Genomic DNA, 25,945 nt, shown 5'->3' on the forward strand with positions numbered 1-25,945 from the left:
AAGACAATGTTGTTGCAAGAAAAAATGGACATTAATTGTTCAGCAATAAATGCAGGCTGAAATTCCAAACAGTGTTCCTAGAGAAAGAAGTAATATTATGCAAACAGTCTGCAGATCAAAGCTGTGGGAGGATGAAAATGGTGTCTAGCTTTGAAACAGAAATAGGTATCTGCATTAAATGGGATGAAACAAGATGCATGCCTGCAAATCATAGAGAGCCAAGCACAGGGACCTTCTCCTGTGCACTCCAGTGTTCTTATGGGTTATTTTCCCAGCCTGTTTCTATTACATACATTGGGGAATCTATAAGAAACAGCAAATCTTGACTGTAAACATACATTAGATTGAAACATTTCTCAAAAAATTTTCTTCTTAAAACTAACCTTGAAAATCTCATCTATAAATGATCAACTGCATCGAAGTCACATTGCTGTAAGTACAAGATAGGGATAAAAAAAAAGGCTGGATAATTCTGAGTGGTGCAATGACAAACAGTGGTGGTTCTCTATTTCTTTTGGTGGAAGAGCTGTGGGGCATCACCTGAAGACAGCTTGTTCACAAAAAGGAACTGTCCTCCCAATGCCTTCCCCTCACTGTCCCACCAAGGCCCCCACAAAAGCCTGGCAACCAAAGAGCTGGTCCCTCCCAGGATGGGTGGCCAAACTGCCGAGGAATGTTGTAGATGTAGCCTTTGTAGGGTTAAAAAGAGGGACAAAGGAGGGAAAATCTGTTGTTGTTCTATTATTTCTAGAGTCCCATATTGTTGTTATCAGGTTTCTAAAGTCCATACTTCCTTGGTGTATTCTCATGGCTGCAGATCTTCACTGACTCCTTCTTCTGCATGCTGTTCTCTCTCAGGTCAGGGCTCCTCCAAGGCTCTCCCTGACTGGCTAACCCACCCCCTTTTATCCCAGTTATCTTCATTGGTCACAGCTGCAGCCCAATTAAGGACATCGCAGCTGCAGCCCATCAAGGGCAACCGGGACCTCTGGGGCAAAGCCTCCATACAGATATTCTAATACAATACATTTCCTCTACTATAAAAATCTGTCATTCTGCTAATGTCCCCAGCCAGTAATTTTTGTAAGCTGAGAGCTGAGAGCAGGAGTTCCATGTAGGTGCTGCTCTCATTCCTACTCTCCCCCTGAGGCACCCACTCTTGCCACCATCAGCGGTGGAATGCTGTGTTAATTAACTATTGCTGTGATGTGACACTGCTGCTCCTGCAGTGCATCCAAGCAGCAGAGCACAGCACAGGCTCCTTTACCTCACATGAGCATAGGCTGGCTCTGGAAGGTTCTGGAAGCAGCAGCTCTTTATTTCCCATTCTGCATGGCGTGGAAGTAGCTTGCCTCCCCAAAGCTCTGCAAAGGTCATATGATTTTCACTCTTAACCTACACCTTGCCCCTTCCCACAGGTTGGAAAATGACAAGTCTTCTTCAGCTTTAAGAATCAGTTCATTCCTTCCTACAAAACCTTGCTTTAGTTGTTGTACCTTCCTGGCATTCCAAGGGAAACAAGATGCAGAATCGGCTGAGGGGAAGAAAAAGCCAAAACCAGCAAAACCCCAGCTAAGAACACAGCCATGCCAAACTCACCGCATTTCATCATCCCCACTTCGTAGCATTTCCGCAGCCGGCACGCCTGGCAGCTCTTGCGCCGGTTTTTGTCTATCGTGCACTGGTTGGTGGCTGGGCAGATGTAATCATTGTGTCCTGCAGCAGGGCAAGAAGGGAAAATTTAACATCTCCAACCATCTTGGTCATTTCCCAAATCAGGGATGTTCTCTTGATTTGAAACAACTCAGCTTTTTTGTGTGCATATATCTAAGCTCCATTAATTCAACTGATGCGAAAATGAGTATTTGTCCTATATTTTAAACATCAGCCTGTGGCCTCAAAATTAACCAGACATCATTACTCAGCTTTATAGAGGTGACTGTCAGATAACCAAGCACCTTCTAAAACCAACTCATTTTTTGAAAATGAAACATACACTCTTGTGGAAATTTGTTCCCAACCTCCAATTCCGTACTATATATTAGGAGTCTGTAGCTGGCAGATACCTGTCAGAGATATATTTTATGAAAAATCATTTTGCTAGGATCTTTTCTCCTGAGAAGCTTCAGCTTCTCCATGTTTTGCTGCTTTGGAATGTGATTTGGAGAATTGTTTACCCAGCATGTGAAATTGTTTTTACTTGATGACCAGTGACAGCCACCTGTGTCGAGGCTGTGAGCAGTCACAAGATTTTATTATCATTTCATTCCTTTTCTATTCCTTGCTAGCCTTCTGATGAAATCCTTTCTTCTATTCTTTTAGTATAGTTCAAATATATCATTTTCTTTTAATATAATATATATAATAAAATAATAAATCAGCCTTCTGAAACATGGAGTCAAGATTCTCATCTCTTCCCTCATCCTGGGACCCCTGCAAGCACCACCACAGATACCAGATTTTCTTTTTTTTTTTTTCCTCAGCAGACTTGAAAAGAGCAGCTTCAGTCCTGCAAAGATTTAAGTAAACTACAGCTCTATTTACTGAACTCTGACGTGTGAGTTCCAGGAATGAAGAAGCCTTTGGAGGATTGACCCTGGACCAAAGTTAACAAAAAAAAAAAAGAAAAGGCCAAGATAAAAGCAGACTGGTAATAAAAGCAGACTGGTATGAAATAATGCATCCTGTAACTACAAAGAAAAGCACAAGGAGAGGGTGTAAGTTTTAGATATTCTGGACAAGTGTTTATCTTACTTTCATCAGTTTTCATGGCAGCCTCTTTTGTTGTCTTCTTATTCTTTCCCATATCACCTCGTTCCCACCCAAACCCCTTTAGGTTACTGTAGTTCATTAATCAATAATCTGGTCCAAAGGTTTATTACTGTAAACTGGACTTGGGTACACTCCTGGTGTAAATACAGTTGAAGCATCTCCTGCCAAATAGTGGAACTATCTCTTGCAGCAATTGCCAAAGGATGCAAAAAATATTCACTCATTTACTTTTCTTAACATCTTTTCTCCCAGGCTGCTTTTTCAATTGGTTTGGGTTTGGTTTTTTTTCCCCAACCAAGAATAAGATCAGACAAAAATACAGCTACTAGAGTGATTGTTTTTTTTTCACTTGGTGAAAAGCCAAGAGTTCATGTCCACAAGAGTAGTTATTTAACTGAATCATTGTGACTATTGCCATAGAAAATTAGAATTATTTTAACCTTGAATGTTTGAACTCACAATTTTAAAAAGAAAAGATCACGTTACAGTTTCTCCCATTTCTTACTGGCAGATATGACTGAAAAACAAATTACTGTTTCTTACTCTTCACACAACATGGAGGGAGAGGAGGAAAAAGCTCTCTGTTGCACACAGGACTATAAAGTGTTTTAAAACTCCTGAGGCCTTGGGATAATTTAACTTGCAGGCAGATGTTCAGTGATGTGGGACAGACTACACTACAAACTCAGACAAGCCAAGGAGACCACACACAGTTGCTCAGTCATACTTCTAATTTTAATCTCATTAATAAGGCCAACATTTTGCTCTATGGCAGGCCCAGAAATCTTTTATTTTAATCCACAATATCCTGCATAACAGGCATTGCAACTGAGTGCTTGATAAGTGTTTTATGCCAAGAACTGGCTTTATTTTATGTGCCTTTTTTACTCTTTCATTTGAATTACAAACACCATTACCTGACAGGGTACACTGAGGTGTACAAAAAAACACAGTGGGAAACTTGCTGGTGGCCCAAGTACATGTGAGCAACACAGAGCAGGCAAAGCATTGACTTGACAGAAAACACCTTGAGATCAAATTCAGTCTCCATTTGTGACAAACTGGACACAAAGGTCTCTTCAATTATTTTAGAAATTCACAATACTTGCACCAGCTTGTAGAAATTGCTATTCACCTGTGCAGAACCTGCACAATAAATTGAAAAGGAAAAACAAAGTTCTGACTTAAATTTGATTCTCCTACTGGCACCATCTCTGCCATACTGAGCAAAAAGAAAATACCTGAAGATTCCTAAAGGCTCTGCAGGCAGAAGTGGGAGAGGAACAGTAAAGATCAAACAGCAGCAGGACTTTCTGCATTGGTATCCACGTGTAGCAGCCAATGTCAATAGAAATGATTTTCCACCAAATGACCTGAGATGAGGGCAAAGATCAGGATAACTGGGCCAAGGTTAAAGAAACTAAGTGCCCAAAGCTGCAGTACAGTGCCTGTGTGACTTCCACTGGCTGTGACAGCAAATGTGGAGCCCCACACTTAATTCACACTGCAGCCATGCAGCAAACTTGAACTAAATACCAAATATTTAAGAATTTAAACATGGAAGTGGAAGTCTTAGAGAGGGCTGGCAGGGTAAGAGGTACTGCAGTGCAGGCTCTGAGGGGTGGAGAGCTAAGTATTAATGATAATCAGGTTAGTACCTGATATTTGCTACACATATTTTTCCATCCTCCACAGTGTGTAGATACTGTACACTGTGACTCAACAGCTCCAGGCAATGAACTCTTGTCAAGAAGAGCTCTCAGCAAGCAAAGTCTCCAGATAATTGCCTACTCTTACTGTGCCTATGACAGCTAATTCTCAATTACTACAATTAAACTGGGCCACCAACTCCCATCAGATCCACATGTCTGCAGTGCCATCCCAGGCTGCAGGGCCTCACTGTGCTATGCATTCCACCTCTTCTCTAAAGAAATCAATTCCTCACTCTGTAACATTTCCAGATCTTGATAACATCAGAGCCAAGAGATAAAACAGACAAATCATGTGTTGCTCTATTTTCAGCATGGAGCACCAGACACCAGGATTTCAGAGCAGCTCATTACTAGGTCAACTGCTGCAGCCTCTGGTCACATGAAACAATTTATTTAAGCAAATTATCAAAACCTGTTTGTCCTACCTTGAATGCTTCTTTTAAAAAATGCTTTGCAGCCTTCACAGGACCAGACCCCATAGTGGTATCCTGAAGCATAGTCACTGCAGACTGCACAGAAGTGGGCATCCTTTTTTGAGCCAGGGTTATTTGCAATTGGGCTTGTACAGTCATTGCCATTAGTTTTTCTTTTTAATGTTTCTCTGATAGAAGAGAAAAAACATATGTTATAAAAGAGGAAAAATTTAAACTGCACTGCAAAGAGTTTCATAATTTTTTCATTGTCTTCTATTCTCTCTCTATAGAGTCTTCACGTTCCTGAACACAGGATAGTGTGAAACACTGCTAAGCCTTTTCTGACAAGATAAAGCATTTAAAGCTTGTAGTCTGATCCCAGTGATGACACACTAGAAGGATTTAGGCATAAACCTGGACTGCTGCTGAAGCAATCACATGAACCCTGAGAAAAATCATACAGAATGCTGATGGGTCTTGAAGAATTATTGGAAATATGCAAGTCCAGGAATTTGTGAACCAAGTGGATTTTGACTCTTGAGAGCTTCACATGGAAAAGGAGAACTCAGACAGCTCAGACTGGTATTATAAATGCTACAATGAACAGAGCTGCAGTTTCTTTGTCCTGTTAGTAAGGCAAAATTACAACACACATCCATTCCCAAGTGCTTCATCCTTTACATGAGGCTTAACTCATTCAATGACATTCTGCAGACAAATAACTGGGGTGTGAATCTCAGCCTACAAGATCAGCTCATGATGTTTTCTGCTCAAGGTGACAGCCCATGTTGATCACCCTAATGCTAAACAGAAGTCTGAATACAAGAAGAATGAAGAAACACAATTAATAAAATACTTCCATATGTTAAAAAAATTGTTTCTTTATCTGAATTAGTAAGATATAGATATCCCTGAAGTGTTGCAAATAACTCCAACATACAGGAACTATTCTTAATGAAGGGATTAAAATTAAAACAGGAAAAACCAAGAAAAACCAGCCAATTCCTGACACCAAGATCCTGTAAACAAACAAAAGAGGAAAGGAGCTTAGATTATCAGTAACATAGGGCTTAGGTACAGGAAGAACATCCATTGTATCCTTTTTATCTGGACCTCATTTTCTTGGTGGGTTTTGCACACTGTGCTTTCAGGGTCAATACAATTTCTAGACAGAGAGAAAAGAGTGTCATGTGCAAACTCTGAGCAGCTCAGAGTTTGAGAAAAGGAATGGTGTATAGTCAACTTATAGGTATAAATTCAAGCATAGAGGCAGAACTTCAGAACTCTAGAATTTTCCTCATCCAACCTTCCAGGATTAGGGAGGAGAAGAAAAACCAGTTGGGATAAGACAGCAGGTAACATGGTTTTATGACTTCTACAGAACAAGTGCAAGTTTAAACAAAAGAGTGGAAACATGCTGAAAGTGCTGTCAAAGAGCCTTTAACTAGTATATTAAAAGTAGATTTTGTGCTGGTTTCATGACAGGAGGTAAGGACAAACATACCCACATGCCAACTGAAAATCATCAAGCTCATAAGTTTTTGAGGAGAACGTGCTCTAATTTCCTGGTGAAAAATTTGGAAAGGAGGAAAAGGTGCTTCTTGGAGCAAATTTCAAAACAGAAATATCTTAATATTTGTTGTACAATTAAGTCACTGAGAGATTTTTTTTCAATGTTAATTCATTCAGCTATAGCAGGGCAGAGGAGTGTTTAAGGATTTAATGAGCTGGGTCTTTGATTACACACACACCTCGTTAATGGGTTGGTGAATCTCTGAGTTATTTCCCTCTGTGCCATGCTGGGAATGCCAGTGAGGGGGGGCTGTATCACACATGCCTAAATTGCTGCTAATCAAAGAAGGGAAGAGCATTCCTATTCCTTCCTATTCCCCTGTATTTGGAAGCAAAAGTAATTTGGTGTTTCACATTAATAAAAGAGGTACATTTTTAAGCTTTACTTGGGAAATGTTACCCAATTGTGAGGGTCAGAAGAGGCTCAAAATCAGCTGGAGAGCCTCTCTGTGACTGATTGGTATGCTGTGGAGATCAATGTTTATTGCCCTTGATAAAACACTGAGGTTATGGATGAAAATAAAGAAAAAACACACACCACAACACCTGGGTGAGGATTGTTGGTTTTTACCTCCCAGTCATGACAAGTGTATTTTACAAAACACTTTCTTTCCCTGCTTAGAAGTTTAACAACAGCGACCCTGCACACAAGCAAGCTGCAATGCTTCCTCAGACTCCAGGCAAACAGCTGGCACACAGCAGAACCATCTGGAACAAATTCCTGCTGCAGGCCAAGCAGCACCAGGGCCACTCATCTGTGGCAGCTGCAGCCTCACACCAGGAGGCTCAAACCCATCAGTTTGTCTGTCTGTGTGGGCTACAGAGCCTGCAAACAGCCAGGGCTTCCAGGTAAACTCCCATACCCTGAGACTCTGCTGCTCCAGCAGCATTTCCACACACAGGGCAATCCAGAGAGGGCAGCCCCACTGGGGGTAGAGACCATGTCCCAGCTGCTGTGGGACTGGGGCACCCCGGGATGCTCAGCAGAGGAATGAGCTGCCAGGGCCTGCAGGTGAGCTGGAGGTGGTTGGAAGGATGCCCACCCTGCTCCTGCACCAAAGGATGCAGGAAAACAGGGGATGTACCCTGGTGGCCACAGAGGAACCACATGGTGAAAGATGTATCACTTTACACCTCCTAGTACTCCTCTCTATTTTAGGATGCTGGGTTCTATATAGAAATAATACCTTTTTAGAAAGGAATTAGGACTTCACTTAAAGTAATAAATCACTGATTTTCTCCTGGTCATCCTTGTACTCTGAGCAACCTGGTCTAGAGGAAGGTGTCCCTGTCCATGGCAGAAGGGTTCGATGGTCTTTAAGACACCTTTCAATTCAAACCATTCTGTGAAGAAGAGGTTATACTCCAGAATTTCTTGATTCTCTAAGTTAGGTCATCATCAGCTGCATAAGTAATAGTCCTTATATATCTATATAAATAGCTGATGACTTATTTATTTAAATGATTCGTTAAATATTTTAATATTTAAATATTTAATAACCTGTCCAATGGGACAGGTTCAGCTTCCCTTCTGGTCTGTTCTGGAGGGGGCACTGCAGAGCATCAGACAGGATGCTCTTGCTCCTGGGTTATTCCACCTGCTGTCCTAACATCTGGACAGCTTCAAACCCTAAGCTTCCCAGGGTTGCCAAAGTTTTGGAACCTTAACCAAAGTGGAAAGAGTTTGGATGTGACCCCTGTTCACATCAAAGCTGCTTGGGGAATTCTTCTGTATGTAAATACCCAAAGAATATTTCCCAATCCACACACTTGCACCGAGAGCATATTTGCACTCCATAAAGCCCACCCATTGCAGAAGGAGTGTGGGAAGTCTCAAAAATAGCACAAATCCTTTATTAACCATGGACTAAAACTGCTCCCAGGACACACTATTTTTCATGCTCCAAATGACTGCTGAAGTTAAATAAGGAGGCCCATGAATAAAGATCCAGCTGCTGAAGCAGGAACAGCACCTGCAGCCCCTGAGCTTTTATCCACCCAACAAATGTGTGCCCAAGAATGGAGCAGTTTCATCAGCTGATGATCCAGACCGTGGTTAGGGTTTGCAATATGAGTAAATGTGCAGAACAAGAATGTGGTTTGGCAAACAGAGTTTCTTGTCAGCTGAAAGTTTAGCCTGTGACTCTGCTCTTCACAACAACTTTACAAAGTCAGTTGGGAACAGCAACAAGAAACAAAGTCAGGCTTTTTCAGCAGCAGCCCCCTTTTAACGTGATGCATGCTGCTGTGTGACCGCTTATACTAAAGCCAAAAAGCAAAGAAAAATATTTCCCTTGAATTTCAAGTTAACAAAAAGCCTTTACATCTATTAGAAGCAGAAAAAAAAAATCTGGGTAAAAATGAATTCAAACAATATTGTATGAAAAGGCAAAAAGAATTAACATTTACCTCTTTCACTCAAAGGACTTAATCTGCCAGAACAAAATTAATTTTGTTACAGAAAATAGTATCTATCTAGCAGTCTTGAACTTTTCTTTATGCAATGTAAACTGTTCCCACCCTGAAGGTATTTGTAATGCTCTGTGTTGATGTATAGTACTCTAAGGAGGTGTTGGGGAAAAAAAATCTCATTTCAGAAATACAATAAAAACAAACAAACAAACAAACAACACACTCACACACACATCCTGACTGATTCTAGTGCAGTTTTTTTGCATCATTTTGTTTTTCAGAGGGAGCAATGACTTTAATTCAAAAGTAAAAAGCTTTTACTTTAATTCAAAAGTAAAAAGCTTTTACTTTAATTCAAAAGCAAAAAGCAAAGCCCTGAGCTAAGGAAGCAGTAAATAATGCTCAGCCAAGCTGTAAAGCAGCAAGCAGCACTGACCTGCTCCCGGGCAGCACGGGCTCCATGGGGCGCGCCTCGCACCACAGGCTCTTGGGCTGCTCTGCATACAGCAGGGAGCTCTGGCAGTGCAGGGCCAGAGGGGACAGGTGGCCAGGAGCAGACCACAGAGCACTGGGGCTCGAGGTTTGCCTGGCTGCCACGCCCTCTGGGTCCCCAAAATTGCTGGCAATGTTGTAGTTGACCACAGCGGGGCCGCAGAATGCCATGGTGGAGTATTCGTGCCTGTTTTCCATGAAAGATGAAGGAAGGTAGACTGGACTGTGCTCTGCTGCCAGCGTGGACTGATTGCAGCTGTAAGGAACTGGAGAGATGACACCAGCAGGTGAATTTTTAATTTCTGTTTTATTGCATCCAATATCCTGAAGTGGCAGCAACTGAGAAAAGTCCTTGTGAGAAGACGTGCACAGGGACATTTTGAAGCGAGATTGAAGAGGGCTGTTTAAATATTCATCCTAAGACAATAAAGAATTAAAAAAAAAAATTAGAAAATAAAAAAGCTCTGCATTTGGTCTTTTCTATAAAAGAAAAAAGGAACCAGTAAATCAGAAAACATAAAAACGTCTCGTTAAAACAGATTGCATACCAAGTGCACTTAAATAGTCAATGTACAAATTTACTGCCTTTAAGTTAAAGAAAGTTTTCTAGATTATCCTTAAAAATAAAGGCTAAAACACACATTGAGTTCAGACTCCCTTAAAAAATAATAATAATTTTAGGAACAAAACTATTTGAGGCCTGCCTGAAACAAAGATAAAGGTGACAACTTGGATCTTACCAGGAGTTACAAACAGGGTAAATCTGCTCTCTATCAGAGAAAAATTACCCCAAGGTCCACAGCTCTGGAGGAGAAATCAATTCTCTTTATAACAACTCACCATCTCCTGCTGTTAACTGCACCACAGCCTTCAGCCTTGTGCTCCAGGGTGCTCCCCTTTTCCATCACAAACATGTAACAGCAGGCATTGTGAAAGCAGACAAACACACAAACACACATGCACATCCCCTACACCCTCCAAATCCACAGCTCCACTGCACAGAGGAGGAACACAGGGAGTGGATGTCAGCAAGGTGCAACTTCATCACTGAGAGGTCCCTGGGCACAGCAGCTCTGAACAGAGCCATTAGAAAAGTAGAAATCATAAAATGCAGATATTTCCAAAGCTGACAATAGAACTCAAGTGATTTCATAAGGTCCAGAAGTTTTATAATTCCCTGCAACTCTCCATCCCCGTCCCAACTGCCCCCTGTCCTTTCTCCCATCTCACTCAGCTATCGAAACCAAGACCTTAAATTGCCCACAGTAAATACTCTTTGCCAGATTCAGGCATACACAAATTATATAAGAGAGAAAAGAATTTTGAAAAGAAGAAAAAAAAAAAGCCCACCAAAATTATTCTCCTGAGACAGACCCCGTCCTAGAAGCATTATTTTACTGTAGCATTAAAAACATTTTTTCTTTATTCTTCACTAAGAGTTTCATCTGCAATTTGTTCCAGCTCTGAAAACAGACTTAGTTTGCAATTCAAAACAATTCTGTATCCAAAAGAGCAAGTTTCAGCCCCAGAACTGATATTGCAATGTACTTTTACATATGGCAATCAGATCCTAACATGAGAAACCACAGGATAGCTAAACATTCACCCACAGCTTTGCTATTCCACAAGTGGCCAAGGTATAGATGCTAAATCTTCTTACCTTTTTTTGCCTCACATGACCATAAAGAAGATGAGGAAGATTCAAGCATGGGTTTGTTGAAGTACCAGCAACCTCCCTGTCCCCAAAGCTCTCAGGCCAATGGCATTTCTAGTGTGCCACCTTGGGGCATTGATACTTTTTCCTCCTCTAGGGTGAGGACTGAGAGTAGAAGCATTAACAGAAAATGTAAGAAATAGTCTTTTTGACTAAAATGGATAATTGAGAGTCTTTCCTTCCTCCTCACCCTGCACTCTGGCAGTGAAACTGAAGATATGTGTAGAAATAACCAGAAACTCATTTAAATCAGCTCAGGCAATTCAGACCCAGCTGCTGTTTTTTCCTTTGTGGGAAACAGGAAAATGAGATATCTCAGCAGCTGTTTGTGTCCAGCAGTTCTTGGACTGGACCTCCAGAGCAGCCCAAGCAGGGGATTCTGACCTCACCCCTCACACAACCCACACACTTCATCTGCCCCCACCAGATGCTTCATAGCCTCCTCCAGGAAAAACCAGGCATTGTGCAAACTCCACTGCAGAAAAACCACTGATAAAACTAAAGGTGCTTTCACTCCCAGGTTATGGGCTGGGTAATTTTTTAGAAGGAAATGATGGAACAAATAAAATTAGGAGTATTTTCAGGGGTTACTACGGGTGAGCCAAATGAGCACGCTGGATTCAGCACACATTTAAAGATTCAGTATAAGCAAAGCTGAATTCCCCTTGCAGTGTCAGAGGCTGCAGGTACTCAGGATGAGCATGGGCACTCTGCCAGAGGATCTGGCACGTCCAACAAAAGCTGTCTGTGCTTTCTTTGTCCCTCTGCCTCCTTTGGAAGGGCACCCAGCACAGGGGAACCCCAAACCCTCTGGAGGGAAGGGCCTGAGCAGCATCACAGCCACATCTCTGTTCCAGTCAGCCAGAGACATTCTGCTGTGCCAGCTTTTGCAGCAGGCAAACTGGTGGTGTGGTTTCCCTCAGCATTTAGCAAATAAATGCCTGCACACTGTGGAAGCAGGGAGAACACAGAGCTGCTACTACGGAATTTTATGAACAGAAATCAGCTGAGATTTGAGTCATGTTTTTCTGCAGAGGAAACCCACTAATGAGCGTGTGCTTAGCAGAAGGAGATATTGTCTCCAAAGGGCAACACACAGCATTTAGAAACATGCACAGAAGTTACCAGAAGCAAGAGGGAAGCTTGTTTTAGGGGAAGAGTTCACAGAAGGATAAGAAGTCAGCACAGCCTTCCACTCTGCTCATAACTTATTTACAAGAGAAGGAGACTCTGGGGTCCAGCAGGTTAAAGAAAACTGCACTCATGGTCTTCAACAGGCTGTAATGTAGTGAAAAAATAACAGTATTGACCTGAGATTATTAACTTGGGGAGCAGAAATAGTCCAGCCACAGTAGACTATGGATCTACATGAGATCACGTTGATCACATTTCTTTACACAGAGAATTTCAGATGGGGAGCCCAGAGCCTCACAAATAAAGTGAGACTGCAGAAATTATGCATTATTGCTCAGAAGGCCCTAAAAATTGCCTGCTGAACTGTGAAGTTGTGTGTCTTAAAGAAGAACTGAAGAATGAGGGAAACAGATCTCAAGATCTGAGACGTGAGAAAAACTCCACAAACACCTCAGAAGGAAGCACAACCACATTTAATGCAAGGATTACAATAAATAAATTTGTTCCATCCTGGTATAATATCCTAAACACTACTCATGAAACAGAAACGAACTACTTCCTAAAGTGAACTCCTGTCCCAACACGCCCTCTTCCTCGGAAAAAAGATTTTAAAAGCAAGATTCAATGATAAAATACATTATTTAGATGCAGTCTGTCAGCTCTGCACTAGATCTGTACCAGACACAGAAACAAAACAGGTGTCTATTATTTTTATATCCCAGTCTCCTGGGAGCCTGCAAATGTTTCAGTCCACTGAAGTCAGTTTAGCTTAGCAAGATATTCAACAACTGAAATGCCAATTATTAAGTAAACAACAGCCATTCTGGCCAGTCCCTCAAGTAACACTTACCATTCACAAATCTAAGACACTACAGGCAGGATTCACTTCTGACATAAAGCAGCTTCATTAGCTCCAGCACCCTGAGGATGACACCACTATCCATGAGGATGTAGGGAAAAAATTAATGTTATTAATATTCTCCATCCAAAAAAAAAAAAAAAAAAAAAATTAAAAAAAATTAAGTTTCTTGTCTTTGAATAACTCTACAACAACTGAATGTATCTTGAGTCACCATGCAAGACATGCCAGATGAGGCACAAGGACTGGTTTAGATGTCATAGTCAAACAGACACATGGGTAAATAATTAAGCCATCTGACGTATTTCAGCAACCTCAAAAGCCTCTTACTGCACATTACCTATACCAAGTACCTCTTTAAAAGCCTTGTGGGAAAAAAACTAATTAATTTTTTTCCAGTTTTAGGTTTTTTTGGTTGTTTGGGGTTTTTTTTTTTTAGTTTTGGAAAGGGGAAAAATAGGTGGAGAAGGCAGGGTGCCTGCCTGGGAACACAGTACAATAGCTTTTCCTAGAAAAGTACAACTCTTCAAAAAGCAAGGGAGTGATGGATGTTCTCAGGCACCCTTCCATCAACATACACTACAAACTGCTTAGCATTTTGTATATTTTTTGAGTAAAGATTTTTTGCAATAGAGAATCAAGATGACCTTTTTCTCTCTGCTAGGCTTAGACTAAAGTGCAATCATTGTGCCTTTGGGTTTAATAGAGGTGATTCAGCAAGCGTGCATTCCACCACCCCACAGCCAAAGATCCTCAGTCATCTCACAGAGCATTCTATTAATATTCTCTTCAGTTACATTTTACACAACTCCCTGCAGCAATAAACTGACTCATCTTCTGGAAAAGGATTACTAAAGGAAAGTCATTCCTGATGCAGATGATACTTGTGCTTCAGGTTTTGTGACAAACTTATTACTCATTAAACACAGCAGTGCCAGATATTGCCAACAGAAGGCAGGCAAGTAAACAGGTTTCTTATTACCTGAGAAGGACTGGATGCAACAAGTAAGGGAGAGATAGGGAAGCAAAATACAAAACACAGCTGTCTGTCCAAACTTCAGATATTGTACTCATTCCTCCAAAATTAATAACCTGTCCTCAATGGCCTCAAGACCAACTCTAAATAAAATAGTGCAGCTCAAAATCACACAGGAAAAAATACTTTGAAACCAGCAAAATGACCACTCTCTAGTCTGTGTTAGCCTAAAGTTACTCAGAACACTGACAACTCCTAGATTACTCTAAACATTCATAAATACATGTCAGAGCTCAGTGGATATGACATGGGGGCACCAAAGGAGCTGGATTTGTTCCACTAGAGGAATACACAACTTCAGTCTTCTACCCCCTGAGTTACAAAGACAAGGAGTCCAGACTCTTTTTACAGAAAGTGCACAGCTCAGGAGATCACAGATGCCAGTGCAAGGGAAATCCCAGTAAAACATGGGGAAAATTCTCCACAGTGAGAATTATGGCAGGAACAGGGTATCCAGAAAGGCTGTGAAATCCCTATCTTTGGAAAGATTAAAAAAGACTCACTTTGAGCAGGATGCTTGATTGATTGCTCTCTAGATTTCCCTATCCACCTTCCCATTACTGAAAAATATTTTCAGATCTCAGTTCAAACTAGAGTTAAGGTTGACTTTACTTGTGGCCTTTCAATTTGTGGACCATTAAAATGTTACCAGATCTGAGAGTGGATTTAAGCTTTCTCTGATTTGTATCTCTTAAGTATTGTTTCATAGACTTAGGGTTTCAGGCACCAGAAATGAAAAGCCACTGTCCTGCTCAAGAATACAAATGCAAACTGAGACACTTCAGCTCCTTTACTTTCCATGTAATTATTTCATTTATTTTGACTTTTTGGTCAAAAAGAATATTTGCATTTCAGCATGAAAATTTTAGTGTGTTCCATTAGAAAAGAAACATCTATTTAAACTATTACACAAAGTATAATTACAAGGATCTATCTGAGGATTTTGTAATCATGCTTCAATCTGCAGCAGTATCATGGCAGAAGCCAGTACAAAGAATAGCACCCTTTTCCAGTAAGAACTTCATTATTAAAAAGAAAGCATCTCTGATACAAGAAAGGGCAGGGAAGAGCAGCATGGGGATTTAGATTTTCAGGGATCTGGGATGTGCATCTGCATGCAGCATCTCTGAAGCACACTTGGGTCTCTCAGCACATACCAATTAGGGAAGCTAATTCTAAAAGAATTATTCTTGTTTTGATTGCCACACCATAGCTCTGTCCCAACAGCATGGAATACACCTGTTCCTTGGATCCAGGAGGAATTAATTCCTTCAATCAACATTTCCCTCTTAATGACAGTGTCCTAGAACAAAGGTACTTATGCCTTCCTCCACTCCATTTCTTTCTAGTAATTTACAAAAAGTGTATTCATAGAATTATAACTGAATCCTTGAATGGTTTGGGTTGGGTTGGAAGGGACCTTGAAGATTACCTCATTTCAAGCCCCCCAGCCATGGGCAGGGACACATTCCACGAGACCAGGCTGCTCAGAACTCAATCCAGCCTGGCTTTGAACATTTCCAGGGATGGGGCATCCACAGTTTCTCTGGGAAACCTGTGCCAGTGGCTCACCACCCTCACAGTAAAGAATTTCTTCCTAATATCCAACCTAAACCTGTTCTCTTTCAGTTTGAAGCCATTCTGTCTTGTTCTGTCACTACACATCTGGGTAAAAAAGCCCCTCTTCAGCTCTCCTGGAGCCCCTTTAGGCACTGGAAGTACCAGAGCTTTCTCTTCTCCAGTCTGAACAACCCCAGCTCTCTCAGCCTGTGCTCATATGAGACATGCTCCAGCCCTCTGATGAATTTCATGGCCTCCTCTGGACTCACTGAATCTTATTTTCTTTGTCTTTCTGATGTTGAGGGTCCCAGAGCTGGATGCAGCACTCTAGCCGGGCTTTCACAAGAGCAGAGCAGAGACTGCACCCCAGAGCCTGGTGCCATCAGCAAACTTGGTGATCAGCACCTAAATCCCCCTGCCCACATCACCATCAAAGATGTTCCACCACTCTAGTCTGCTGAGGAGCAGAATGCCATGCTCAATCCTCTGCCCTCAACAAGAGAAAAAGCACATGGGTAAAATACCTCATTTTGCCCAATAGAACTTTTACATAGCTTGGAGGGTTTCTGAATAACTGTCTCTGTTATTGGCAGGGTATAGACATGAGCTGGCACAGGGGCTGAGATTTTTTGACTCAAGTCAAGTTCTTTCTATTTACTCTTACAACAAATCAGCAGCTCTTGTATTATAAATAAATTGGGGACTGAAAACTCCACCTTGTTTATTTCCCTTTTCCCACTGCAGTTTGCCCACTGAGGGCTGTGAGGATATACAGCAGCATGAAGAGAGCAGAGCCTGCAGCAATGCACTCATGCCAGGCAGAAATTTGAGAGGAAAGAGATGGTGGCTAAAAAAGTCAATATGTGAAGAAAAACAAGTAAATCAGGCAATAGGGATAGAGCAGGAATTGAAAATTCCTACACTCTCAGGGGAGATACTATCTCATTGTTGATGAAAGCAAAGATGAGACTTTCCCTGGTAGCAGCTGTTCTGCACTAGGCATAAAGACCAGTGAAAAGATCAAAAGTCCTTTTGCCAATGCACAAAAAAGTCTTTACTGCCCCTTAAAACCTGACCCCTGGCAATCTATAGGCAACAAGTCTGATGTTGGGCAGACAAGTGGGTGGGACACATCCCCAAATTATGGGAACTCATCTATTTCTGCAGGTCATGCTCCACCACCCTGGCAGATCTGAGCTGCCAGAGCTCCAAAAGCCAGGGTGGGAGGTTCTGTTTGGCATGGATGTCAGAAATGCAGGATTCATTGCTCCTGGCTAAGCTTTCCCTTGAGCATGCCCTGCCTCAGGCTCCTCAAATAACCTCCTGCTTTGTGAGGCTCAGAAGCAATGGTGATAACCAGAGCAGTCTTTGGCAGAAGAAAACCTTCCTTGCAGAAATGTTGTCAGAGAATAATTTTTTCAGATCTCAGTGACCTAAAGAGTGAAGAAAAAGCAGTGGACTTTTTTCCTATCAGACCAATTTGCAATATGTCTTATTCTACTTTCTCCTCCCCCCAAATAAAATGGTGTTATTTACAGTGGTTTCTTTCATACAGCCTCTTCACAATGCAAATGATTCATGCCATAGGATTAATTTAGGTAGCCAAAGAGCACATGAAAAGTGTAAAACTTCTCTCTTTTTAGTCATAAAACTTGAGTAAGCAATCTTTTCTACCATGGTATAGAAATGAAATCTGTGTCTGAATATGTACAAAATGCAGAACTCCTCTGGCTGCTTATCTGGTTTTAGCTATAGTAAACTGATTTTCTTACTGGAATTTCTCTAAAAGATTATTCCAATTGTATTAATTTTGTTGTGCATTTTCACATTAACCACAAATTCAAGATTAAATATCTTTGCTTCTGCAATTTCATTCTAACTTTATTTTAAAGTTTTTTCAATGCAGTTTTTGATACCTGATTTTTGATGACTTAAAATACTTAAAAGCACCTCATAAATGAGCCACCATGCCTTTACTTTTTCTCCACCATCACTAAATCACTGAAAGATCACAGAAACCAAGGCATTGCTTATTCCTGCCTTTCAAGCTGTGAAACACTCTTATAAAGCTGCACGAAATCCCAGGTCTGGTATGTTTAGCACCATCCACAGGTAACAAAAGTTTGTGCATATGTTTTAGTCCCTTAAACAAAGCAAGCTGTTCTAGATTTGTTTTATCATTAACCTAGACATGAAAACCTGCCTTTTATTGTGAGTACAATCCTGTCTCAGCCGAGTCAGTTGGAATTCTGTTGATGATTCTCACAGATGGACATTTGTCGAACATATTAATTAAGACAAAATTGTAATGCCCTCCTAGTCTTATTAAAATGAAATCTGAGACATTTTTCTGGAATTTCTGCCTGCTGAGCTTATGTCCTGTCTCTCAAGGAATGGACCAGCAAACTCTTTTATGTGAATATTTCTTGCTGCTAGCAAAGGCATGCTGCAGATAGCTGCAGAGGAGCACAGTAAAATAGTGGATATAAAATCTGGTCAGCCCCCTGGATCACCATCCCTTATCACTGTAAGCTCTTTGCTACTTTTACCTTTAAGCCAATATTCAAGAACTAGAACTAAAACTAAGAGTATTTAAAGAGATTATATACTAACTGGATTTATAGTTGTTTTAATTAATATATTTTAACCCATTCTTGATCAGAACATCATTATAGACACTCTCATTTGACTTCTTGAAGACAGTTCTGCAGTTGCAACATTTTAAGAACACCTCTAAAACTATGAGCATTTTCTTCCTGTGATATTTAAAGTTTTTCAGGTTATCAGCCAAAAAAATTGGATATAAGGATATAAAAGGATATAAAGGATATAAAATAGTTTGTGTTTTTCCACTTTCTCCAGCAATACTTGGAGCTCCATTTACTGGTTCTCATTTACAGCACTGATGAGATAAACTGCAAAGAAGCATCAGATTTGCTCCATCCCTTCAGGTCCAAAATTTGTATTGTTATTTCTCCTTTGAAAGCCTGAGGAAACTGAGCTGTTCACTCACACACAGAATTACCAGCCTGACAGGGAAGACACTAGAACTGTCTTCCACTAATGCTGTGTTACAGTCACTGTGTCTGCAAAATGCAAGATACATCCTAGTTTAAGAGGTACAGGGAAGTTCAGAAAGGAAAGCAAACAGGAGGACAGCCACAGAGCAGTGCTTGAACTTTGCTCATAAACAGAAAGAAGAATTTTAATAAAGTTCTCAAATGACAAATAAAAGTTTTCAAGCTTTAAATCAGAAATACAGCATGTATTTGTTGCTTCAGTAAAAGCACCAGTCTTAGAACTCCCCCTCTTGTGGGGACAACAGATGAGCAAGGAATTTCAAGGATATGGATGAGGAAACACATTGCTGGTAACACTGAGCACATCAGAAGCAAATGGTAAATGACTTTATGGTCAAAAGCAGTTTCTCATGCCACCCATAATCATATCAAAACTTTCTCTACACACAAATTGTAATTGTGCATCATTCTCTGTATGACAAGGCTGAACCCTTTCCCAGAAAGAAATAGCACATTTACCAACCATTCCAAGGTATAAACTGCACAATTTGCTGTTTATCCCATCCTCTCTCCAGGCTGTAATTTATTTTCTCTAATAAAGCCTTTGTTATAAAGCATCCAGGATTAAAGATCAGATCATTCTTGCCATTTCTAGCCAAAAGTCTTTTACGAGCATTCAGGCAAAGGTTCTGATGGGTTTGATGAAGATTTACACATGTGCTGCCCAATCTTTAGTTATTGTTAAATAAACCTTTTAGCAGTGCCAAAACCAAACTTAAAAAACAGGCTTGGATCTCATTGTCTAATGAGGAAGATCCTTCTTAAAGCTGAAGATGTTAATAAAAGAGTGTAAATCTATACCACTGACTTCAATGGGAAAACTGCTTCAGAACTGTCAAAACAAAACCGGAGACATTTATCAGTGAGAGACTTGGAATTTCAAAAGTCAAGTCAAGAGAGCTCCAGTAACTCCAATTTGGTTTGGATCAGGTTATACCAATTGCTATGATGCTTGGAAGAGGCATTTACCTTTTATTAGTATATTTATCTGTGGAATTTCCCAAAAACCTTAAAACACCATGTATGTTCCAAAATACTCCTTCTGCTCTCAGTGCAGCAATCCTATTCCAATAAGATTCTTAAGCCAAAGACCTAAAATATAGCAAAGTTGCATCATTTTCCCTGTATCCACAAATATTTAAAAACCCCAAGCTCATTGGAAGAACACTTAATCTGCATAAACTGATAGACTTTAAGAACAAATTTACACTGCAACCAAAATTAATACTCTCAATAATTTTTCCTATCTCATTTCTCTCACAGAGGCTATTGTTCATAAATCCAGAGATTATCAATTGCAGACCTTTGGCAACATTTACAACAATAAATATTCCATTCAATATAGCACGTACCTGAATGACACTGAATAGGGTTTCTGTTCTTTATAAATGCTCTGACAGCATTACATGTCAGCAAGATTTTCTCATAGCAATTCTGGATTTGTTTTCCTTTTTTCCTTTATCTCTGATTCTAAAAGCAGCTGTTCCCACCACCACTTAGTCATCAGATCTCAAATATGAATCTTTCCAAAGCAATGTGGTGCCTGCTCATCAGTGCAAGGTTACAGGGATACTATCAGTGTTTCCTTTCCCTCTGAAGGCAAGACCTAAACAGAAGTTCCTCCTCCTCCTTTCTGACATAACAAGCCTCTGAATTTGTCGTTCACTGCAGTTAAGGCTCTTACATGATGGAATCATTTTATAAGCCAAGCATTCTCATATGTAGCACAGAAATCTGAAGGTTAATTAACCAGCATTTTCTGGCATCAAACACTGAGGTTTTTAAAAGGCTAAATCAAACTTTTTATATCTTTGTCACAGGAAAACCTGAAACATAATTAACATTTGCTCTGAAGCAGAAATGTACTCATCTTAGACATTTTGGGCAGCATAATAAATAAACTCCTTTGGCATTGTTTTTTAAATACCAGATGCACAAACACAGACAAAGGGGGGGTATTTTTCTTTGATGTAGCTACATTCATTTTCAAGAAACGCAAATTAACTGGAACCCATTTGGGATAATAGCTTTGTTTTACTGCATGTAAAACAAAGCTTTTTATGCTTTAAAAAAAGCTTATGGATGCTTTAACCCCAGCCTGCAACTAAGCACCACACAGCCACTCACACACTTCCCCTCAGTGAGATGGGGGAGAGAATTGGAAGAGTAAAGTGAGAAAACTCGTGGGTTGAAATAAAAACAGTTGAATAGGTGAGGCAAAAGTCTCCCACACGAGCAAGGCAAAACAGGGGATTCATTCATCACTTCCCATGGGCAGGCAGGAAAGAAGGGCTACATCACTTCTAACAGTGACTGGAGAAGACAAATGCCATCATTCCAAATGTCCCCCTCCCGCTTCCTTCCTCTTCCCCCAGTTTTTTTTGCTGAGCATGACACCCCGTGCTCTGGGACACACCTTTGGTCAGCTGTCCTGGCTGTGTCCCTTCCTAGCTGCCTGTGCAGCCCCAGTTTCCTCACTGGTGGGGTGTTGAGAAGCTTGGACTCTGTGTAAGCACCGTCCAGTGATAATAAAATTATCCCTCCGTTATCAACGCTGTTTCCAGCACAAACCCAAAGCACAGCCCCATACTAGCTACTATGAAGAAAATTAACTCCACCCCAGCCCAAACCAGCACAATCTCCACTTCTTATCCCAAACCATTTACATCAGGCTCAGGTCCTACACATCATCATCACCCTCCATCCTCATTCTCACTGTTTGATATATTGATATATTTCACAGATAACATTCCATTAGTCTATGGACCACCCATGTGAAACGTCTGTAAAATGTCCATAAAAAAACAGAAGCATCCCCAAAATTCCCAATAGGTTCATTCAGCCCATGATTTTGTGCTCCATCTGGGATGGTGGCCACTCAGGACCTGAGAGGTGCCGTGTTGTGGGGAGTATCAGACACCAAAGGCAGCTCAGGCCAGGGTCTGCTGCAGCTCTAAGGATTGTCCTCCACTGCTTCTGCTGGATCCTGCTGTGGCAACTCCCATAACAACTCCAGTCATGAATTACAACAATTGAAAGGCATTTCCACTACCCTCTCCACTCCTGATCCCTTTAGTGAGGTTTTATGGTTTAACATTGCTCCCTCCCTTCCTGCTCCAGCTTGCACTTATCCACAAACTGCAATCACTTAGGGTTGGACCTGCTCCAGCACGCCTCATGCACAGCCACTGATGCTTCAAGATGTGCCTTCTCCTGCACAAATTCAAAGCATAGCCCATCCCTGGCTGCTATGAACAAAAATAGCTCCACCCTAGCCAAAACCAGCGTACTGAGTTAGCATTTACCAAAAAAATCACACGAAACCAAGCAAACGTAAAACCAAAACAACAGAAAAACTCATAAAATTTGTACACAGCCAGCAAGGTCCATTTCTCACTTATACATTGCAATGTCTTCCAAAACCCTTGATTAGTTGCTAAGCATTAATTTAATTTACTCAAGAGAAATTAAATACTTATAAATTTGCCTGGATAAAGCCTCATGTCATTCATCCTTGCATTCTGGACACCAAAACACCTTCAAGCCTACACAACTTTCCAAAACTACTTATTAGAATTAGGAGCTGAAACAGCTCAGCCTCCTTTGCTATCAACATCTCTGCAAGTACAGCCAGAACCAGACCAAGGTAATATCACTGTTACTCAGTCAGCCTTGCCTATAATTAATTTTTGCTAATGCAATTTTTCTCAGTATCAAATTTGTCTCTACCTTGTTTCTCTGTGCTTTCCTTGAGCCTCCTTGTCTCCTCACATTACTGTTTTGCTGGTCCAAACACTGCTGCTTTTTAATTTGAATTTCCTTTTGTTTTAAAAGATAAAGCCTTTTGCAAGCTAGAGGGGATTTAAATGCCAGTGCTTTTTGATGGTTAGTTCCTATATGGAGTGTGACTCGTGTCTATGTAATCCTATTTATGTCTGTTTAAGGACCAGGTCATGTTCCCAGCCACCCTCAGGGCTAATGGGACAGATAATAAAGGTTTTCTGCTAAACACTATAGAAGTGCACCTTAGTTTTTTGCACATAAAAGGGCTGCATTGTCCTCACATCCTGATGCAGCCCCTCAACAATCTGTGGACCAGACCCTGGTCCTGTAAGTCTTTTACTCCAAATTCCCAGGAACCAAATAAGCATTGGGAGCAGCATGAAGGGGTTACCTGTGGGTTGTATCTTTCCTCTCCATTCAGACCCCACTCTGTTAGGAGTCACAGCTGTTTTGGGTAATATGAACAAAACCCTTCAATGAAGGAAAATTCAGACTGTTTTAAAGATTTTATGTGTTAGATAGCCAAATAGAATGAAGAGTATATAGGTAAATGATCAGGACCAGGCTGGCAGCAGACAAAGAAAAATAAGTCACATTCTCTTCCCTCTCTTTTATATATATACAATGTAAACTAATATTTTCTACAACAATATAAAATGAAGGCTTTTAATTAATGTATTTTTTCCTAGGGTTTTTGGGGGGGAGTTGTTAAGATGGGAGTGTCAAGATAGGAGTTTCCACACATAAAAAGGAATTATTAGACTCCAAGCTGCAGCAGTTTGTAAGTGAAGCAGCATCTGCCTAGCAGACATGGGGAGCAGCTACAAGGAGTCTTGAGGCAATACACAAGGAAAAAATAATCCAAATCAGATGTAGTTGAGGATGTTATGCTCCCCTGAGTGTCCAAGTACATGAAGGAAAACACATTAGTGCCTAGAGATTCAAAAAGCAGTTCCTTTAGACAAAGGTGGTGTGGAGAATAAAATGGGTAAATTTATCTACTTGACAATGCAGGCCCATCCTGGATGACTGTCTTGTCCCTGACAGAATAATTTACTTACATCATTATTACCTGAAATTACTGCAGGCTGAGCAGCTCCTGGGACCACAGGACAGGCTGTGCCCATCCCATGGTGTGCACTGTCCATAGAATCCCCAGAAAAGCAGAGTTTCCTCCCCAGCACTCCCTCTGTATTTAGCACCAGGTCTCACAGTCATGACTTGGCTGTCCAGCAAATTCACACCATGTAAGCAATTTGAAGAGTGGCTTAACTTGAGGATTCACTTAACAAAGAACATTTTTACCACCTCTACCAAGTTTTCGAGGTGTTATAGTAAAAGGATCACTCTGAGGGAGGAGTGAAGAAGCAGGGCCAGAGCAGAACTGCAGAAAGAATCTTCCTGGACACTGTTCATCAGGGGTTACAGGTTCCTATGTGCCTCATTACATTGCTGTGGCATTGTCCTTAAGGACACTTGCTGATAGCTGTAAAATAGCTCCACATTTTCTCACATATCCATAAAATGATGTAGATTTTAAGGAAAATAAGGATGCAATATCACATTTGCAGAAATAAATAGCACAATTATGCCTAAAAGAATTTGAAGGGAACTATCCAACCCTGTGTTGTTTTGTGCAAGGGTATATTCTCCTCATCTGCTGTGAGTACACAGTGGGTGAATGCTTTGCTACCACAGCTTCTACCCCAGTACCACACAGAAGAAAACAACTGAAGATTTAAATTCTGTCATATTAAATTATTGCAACATTCATTAGGATTGAAGATTGCTGCAGTATTTCATTCTCTTCTCAATTAGTTGCAGTCTTGGCAAGAGACAACTAAAGTTAAGAGCTGAAAGTCACTGGCTGAGAATGTGGAACTTGTGTTCCTTGATTCTGTGTGACTTTCTCTTCCTCCAATTTACCTCATTAAATACACATTCAACAGAGGTCATTTTGAATTCAAGCTGGTTTTTAAATGTAGAAAACCTGTGTTTCCAGAGGAAACTCACCATGGATCTAAAACATCTATATAAATCACACATGAAAAACCCAGCAGTCTCCATATCACACACTCAGTGTGTAGACACATTAGTCCTGAAGTAGCAATTAAATGAATACATTATAATAAACAAATATTGCTTTTCTTCTGAGATCTTGGCTTACTGGCAGGTGTTTTGAAGGAGGCAACTCTGCTTCCCCAAAATCAAAATCAAATCTTGTTTCTCCAGGCTTTCTGCTTCCAGAGAAATTGGGGCATAGAGATTACAGAAACTAAGCCCTTTTATACAAACTTTTCAAACATAAGCTGTTTCTTGCCAATACACAACCATGCTTAGGTCATGGGGAAGGAATTATTTTCTTGCTGTCCAGGAAATTATTATTCATTTTCTTCTCCTCCTTTTCACCTACCTCATATGCCCTCCAGGGCCCCAACCTGCTACTTAATTCCTTAAAGGAATTCCTCCCCATACACTAAGGACTTGTGACAATGGATTCATTTCCCATCTACCCTACAGTTAACACTAGTCAAAAGCATTTTGAGAAGGCTTTTACTTATCCCTCTTCATTTATTCTGGTTAAATTTAACCTACTAGACAAGTTTAGGAAACAAACCCCCAAAACATACATTATAGAGTAGGAGTATTTGGAGAAGGCTGCTCTTTCCATAAAAGCACAAAAATCAGCAGAGAGAATCAACAACCTTACAGACAGCTGCCAGGTGATACAAAATGTGACCCATGCCATTCCAGAAGATAACAGCTAATGTCATATACCTGTTTAGGAGATCTGCTCTACCTAAACTTGGAAATTATTTCTTTCTGCCTCCTCTGCTTGCAATGATCTTACCAGAAAGTAGGCAATGGGAGGGAGGGCAGAAAAATTGGGCAAGACAGACAAGGCCTGCCAGCTTAAAGCAGTCTCTAATGAAGTAGCTTTGGTGTGGGGCTGAAATGTAATTGGTCACACCCACTGCCCTTCAATAGTTCTTTATCAGACATCCAGAACAGCTGTTCTGAATTCAGTCTCTCTTAAAGACAGCAAATATACTCGAGTAAGCTGAAATACATTTTCTGTCCGCAGCAGATAACCCAAATCTAACTGGCAAAGCAAAGTTCAGGCACAGAAGTCGATGCCAGCAGAACAAGAGAAGAGTGTTACAAAGGCACCTGAAGTGGCTGAGAGGTTCTTAAAGTTTTTACAGCAATTGAAGCAACTGAACTTCATTTTTTGATCTTTGCAGGTACTTGAGAACAGCTTGCCACCTCAAAGATCACAGTGGTGAAACTGCTGTTTCTCTTTTCAGTGTCACCACAAAGAGGTGGATAAAGAACCTGGTAGCTCTAACCACATATCTTGTTAATGTACAGTTTTCTAAATCAGATCTCATTTTGCAGCAAGTTT

At 40.7% G+C, this 25,945-nt stretch overlaps 1 protein-coding gene across 1 annotated transcript in view; it reads right to left on the minus strand.

Annotated features, from left to right (window-relative positions):
- ESR2 (estrogen receptor 2) overlaps positions 1 to 20,335 on the minus strand; it is a 42,898-nt gene extending 22,563 nt beyond the window's left edge. The window contains exons 1-4 of the mRNA XM_071426260.1: positions 20,109 to 20,335; positions 9,318 to 9,790; positions 4,910 to 5,085; positions 1,600 to 1,716 (exon numbers count right to left, since the gene is read on the minus strand). Coding sequence (XP_071282361.1) covers positions 1,600 to 1,716; positions 4,910 to 5,085; positions 9,318 to 9,751 — 727 coding nt within the window. The 5' untranslated portion in view covers positions 9,752 to 9,790; positions 20,109 to 20,335. The remainder of the gene's footprint in view (positions 1 to 1,599; positions 1,717 to 4,909; positions 5,086 to 9,317; positions 9,791 to 20,108) is intronic.
- Positions 20,336 to 25,945: the final 5,610 nt, after the last annotated feature.

This window comes from Agelaius tricolor, unplaced genomic scaffold (assembly GCF_023055355.1).
Source record: "Agelaius tricolor isolate 1412-34295 unplaced genomic scaffold, bAgeTri1.0.p SCAF_5, whole genome shotgun sequence".
Classification (NCBI taxonomy): Eukaryota; Metazoa; Chordata; class Aves; order Passeriformes; family Icteridae; genus Agelaius; species Agelaius tricolor.